This window comes from Myotis lucifugus, unplaced genomic scaffold (genome assembly GCF_000147115.1).
Source record: "Myotis lucifugus unplaced genomic scaffold, Myoluc2.0 scaffold_134, whole genome shotgun sequence".
NCBI lineage: Eukaryota > Metazoa > Chordata > Mammalia > Chiroptera > Vespertilionidae > Myotis > Myotis lucifugus.
Genome location: NW_005871182.1, coordinates 1,666,716 through 1,671,245, shown reverse-complemented (window position 1 = coordinate 1,671,245; position 4,530 = coordinate 1,666,716). Strand labels below are relative to the sequence as shown.

The window sequence follows — 4,530 nt, the reverse complement described above, 5'->3', positions numbered from 1 at the left end:
ACACAGTGGGCAGAGAGGAGGGATGTAGGGAATCTGATCCGAAGGGAACAAAAGGCTGCATCTTCTGCAGATGAGCTGAGTGAGAGTGACAGGAGGACAGCGTGAGGAAACGAGGAGCAAAGTGTGAAAACCCACAGCAAAAGCCGCTGGAGAGCATATGCATTGGACTTCACAGCTCCCTCCCATCTCCAGCTCGCATTTGCTCCATATGCTGCTTTACACTGCGTTCCGGGGCCATCATGGGTTTTATTCCATAGTTTTTATACGAACATGAATGACTCACATCTGCTCCCATACCCAATTCACTCTCTAATGTCTTCGGCTGCGAGGAGAGAACAGCTTACATGAGACTTGCCAGCGACAGGCTCGGCAAAAGGAATCCTGATTCAGGGACAAGGAAGGTTAGAACCTGTGTGGGTCTGAAGGGTCTCTGAGAGCCGGAGAACTGTGGAACTTGCTCAAGAACATGGAGACCAGGGAGGTCCCTTCATTTTTGGGCACCAGGAGGGCGCCTGTATTTTTATTTCCTGCCATGTTAACTCTTGCTGGGAGGTTTTCCTCCCCATCTAAGCGGTGATGAGAAAAAAAGTAACTTGGATTAGTTGCTAATGATAGTTAATCCCCCGCTGGGATCAACTGTGCTCTGCGTTACTCAAGCTGGTTATTAAAGTTTTAAATATCCACCAGAGCCTGGGGACCCCTGGTAGGCTGTGTCCTGGGAGAGACCTACAGTGCTGGGCTCGGTGTGGATGCTCACCTGGCTTCCAGATGTTTGGAGTTGCATCTAAAGTAGATCTCAATCCTAATAACAGTTACTGGTTTGACAACCCAGACTAGCGTGCCTTTTGGCTGGATCAGGTAATGACACTTGGCAAAACCGGATTCCCTCAACAGCCCCCAGAGGCCCAGGCAATCTCCACTTGACTGGAGGACAAAACAGTGACTCAAGAGGCAGGCACCGTCAAAGGCAATCCCTGCTCTCCCAGGCATCGCAGGTCTCGCGTGGAGCTGCCATGGACGTCCCGGGGCCTCCGTGTCCCTAGATGCTGAACAGTCAGAGTGAAGCACCTAGCACCCTGCGGCAGGCAGTGTGGTGCCGCACCATCTCGGAAGCTTGGCGGTGGTGTTGTGTAACTCCCCGCCATCTGTTACTCAGAAGCAATATCACAAAGCGCTGAGCAATGGGCTACGGAGCTGCAGCTCCTGCCTGGAGCTGACAGTGTCTCAGTCTCAGCCACTTGCCCGGGCGTCCCCTGCAGAGTCTGCCGCAGAACACTTTGCAGGCCCAAGCCTGCAGGTCCCGGGCGAGACTCCTGGAAGAGATCCAGGCAGCTCAGATGCTGTAGGGATGGGTTCTCTTGGCCCTTCTCCCCACTCCCCCCCCCCATCCCCAGCCATGACCATGATATGGTCTACCTGCACCTTTGTCTGGACAAAGTGGTGGCTGAGGATCCTACCCCAACCTTTCAGTATATAGAGTTCTAATGAAGGCGAATCCTGGGCCATCCCAGGGTTCTGTGTGGTGGTCGGAGAGCGCTCAGCCAAGTCTTGAGCTAGGCTGGCAAGAGTGCTCTGCTTTTCTGGACTGTTTGATTCCCCCCTCTGCTCCTGGCCAGGGACTCTTTGGGGCTGTGCAGCAGGACTGCCCTGCGATGGAAAGACAACGTACCAAACAGAATGGCTTTCCGCAGATTCCTCCATCCCTGATTCCACTTCTTGGGGGCTCCCTCTTATTGAAGAATTAATTCTGGAGCCCCACTTTCAGCAGTGCATGGGGGCTTCCCTTATGTTGAGCTCCGTGGGGAGAGGCAGGGAGGATGGTGTGACAGTAGTCGGGACATCATTCTCACCTCCTTTTGAAAGATAACCCTCCACATCCAGTATCCCCCTGCCCAGGGTCACTTTCCAAGAACCCCATGTGGTTGGCCCAACTTCCGACCCCCTCCTTGGAGCATCTGCCAGCACAGAGCTCTAATGCTTATAGGGAGGGCAAACCCTTGAGGGAAATGATTGCGCCTTAATTTTTAAAAGGATTCCTTTCAAGTTAAATTTAGACCAACTCAGCGTTCCATTAAGCAGAAAAAGTTGCCAGGCACCTGCATGCAGGCAGAGAAACACCCTGGGGAGTTGGCTGAACTCGGCTGGCCATGGCCCCGAGGCCCTGAAGCTCCAGGTCCCAAGCTCCTGGAGCCGGCTTCCGGGGGAGGATGGGAGGGGGGTTGCATGGAGGGGGTGGTGGTGCATGGAGGGCGGGACTAGGGTTGAGCGCCACGTGCAGACCCCCTCAGTGAGCCGGCAAGTCCTCCCAGGATAGCCCCGCCAGAGGTGGGTACCAGCGTGGAGCTGGCGGTGGCAGCCTCGTGGATGCACCATCCCGCCCCGCCCCGCCCCGCCCCAGGATGGCCCGGAGCTGCGCTTGTGTTCGGCGCGGTCGGGCGGCCTCAGAACAGCACTGTGCGCCTCGGTCGGCGGGCGGCGGTAGCGCCCCCTCGCAGAGCCCCCTTGCTCGCACCCTGGCTCCCTCCGAGTAGGTCAGTCTGTCGTGCCTACCCTCCCCCTTCGCTCTCTCCTCCCCTTCCTCCCTCGTGTTCCTCTGGGGGTGCCGGGCACTGCCTCGGATTCCTCCCTCCCCGCTGCTCGCTGCTCGAGTCAGTTTCCCTCGTGGCGGCTGCGGCGGGCGCGGCGGCGGCGGCGCGGGGACCACGTCGCTGCTACTGCGCTTGACCAGCTTGGCTGCCCCTGGGCCCTCCCCTGCCGTGCCTCGGGGCGCCCCGCTCCCCCATCCCTGCTCTCTCCTTTCGGTTGCAGGCGGGGCGCTTTAAAGGATCCCGCCGCCCCTGCACCCGCGTTCCCGGGCTAGCGCTCCACCGAGTGAGGAGCTCTCGGGACTCCTGCCCCGCCGACCCTGACCGCCAGGGGGTGCCCCAGGGTCGCAGTTCCGCGGAGAGAAGGCGAAGGGGAACATGCGGCGCCTCTCTCGCCGCCTGGTGCTGCCGCTCTTCGGGGTGCTCTGGATCACCGTACTGCTGTTCTTCTGGGTAAACAAGAACAAGTTGGAGGTGTCCAAGGTCCCTGAAGTGCAGCCCACCAAGGTACGGGGTTTGGCAGCGCGCCGGGCGGGCGCGGGGCAGCCGTTTGCAGGAGGGCGCGCAGCTCGCGCGCCAGGTTTGCAGGCTCCCAGGAAGCCCAGGCGGGGGTCTGGGTGCTGTGAGCAGGTAGCTGGGCGCCGGCTGCGGCTACCGGATATTTCTGGGTTTGTAAAGCTCGGGGGTATCTACGGACTCACCGTGTGTGAAAGTGAGAGTGGGTGTAGGTGGTGGGCGCGCGTCGCGGGCAGAGTGGAGCTCTCAACTTGGGCAGCGCGCCGGGGTCCCGGAGCAGAGGGGGCGCTGCAGAACTGTGGCCCAGAAGGTGGCGGTCTGTGGACTCCTCGAGAGAGTCGCTGGTGTTTGGGTCGGGTGGCAGGGCCAGCCGGTGCTGGCGCCCGTGAGAAGTCTGGCGGCTGAGCTGACCGCCTTCCTTCCCGCGGCTGCCAGGCCCCACACTGGGAGGCCAGAAGCCCGGGATGCGCCGCGCGCGCGTTGTCTCTCTGGCGAGTGCCCTGCAGCCTCCCACGGCCTGTTGCCACCCCTGTTTTATGATTGTCCTGAGCCCTTCAGCTGCATTGGGAATTGAACACCAGTAAAGAGTCTGTTAACACTCCCCCCTCCCCTCCCCCCCCTAAAAAAAAAAAAACAACCAAGAACAACAACAAAAAACTCCTTGGAGAACCCAAGTGGCTTTTCAAACTCCTGCTCAGTTGTTTCTTCTGAGCAGAGCCAGAAGGTTCTTCCTATGACAGGCTCACTTTTACCTCGAATTCAGAGCTCCCATTTCTGTCTCCTCTTCTACGCACCTGGCTGTGGGCCACAGAAGGAGGCCTGGGGGTTTCCTGACCAGGGATGCAGCATTTATGAACTTAAGGGACTGGGAAAAGCCTTTGGAATTATTTAAGGTCCAAAGCAGGAGACTGACAACAGGGGGAAGGGGAGTGTGGAGTCTCCCCAGAGGACTCATGATGCGCCAGGTGACGTACTGCTGCTTCCTCATCAGGAGTTGTATGAGTTGTGTGGTACCACCCTTATTTCATAGCGTAGGAAACAGGTTCAGTCTTTAACTGCCTTGCCTTAGTTCACTCTACTGATTTGAACTCTGACCTTGGATATTTAGGATCTTTTCTACTCTATCCAGGTGCCTCTCAGATCCCTTTTTAAGGAAGTTTTCTGGCACTTAGGTTTTGGAATCTTGCCAATTCTCAGTTGCGTTCCACAAGCATTTGTTTGTTGGTTGGCCATATGCCATCACTGGACTAGAATATAAGTATGGAGATGCAGAGCTTACAGGCTCGGGTGGGATTTGCTCATCAATGGACCAACCATACAGTGTGCCGAGAGCCAAGATGGTCTCAGTGCACTTGGTGTCATGGGACCAGGGGACTTCCTGGAGGAGGAGGACTTGGCAGAACTGAGTTGAGAAGTATGAGCAGTAGGT

At 57.7% G+C, this 4,530-nt stretch overlaps 1 protein-coding gene across 1 annotated transcript in view; it reads left to right on the top strand.

Moving 5' to 3' along the window:
- Positions 1-2,663: 2,663 nt before the first annotated feature.
- GALNT14 (polypeptide N-acetylgalactosaminyltransferase 14) overlaps positions 2,664-4,530 on the top strand; it is a 179,545-nt gene continuing 177,678 nt past the window's right edge. The window contains exon 1 of the mRNA XM_006094343.3: positions 2,664-3,092. Within this exon, the coding sequence (XP_006094405.1) occupies positions 2,964-3,092 (129 nt within the window). The 5' untranslated portion in view covers positions 2,664-2,963. The remainder of the gene's footprint in view (positions 3,093-4,530) is intronic.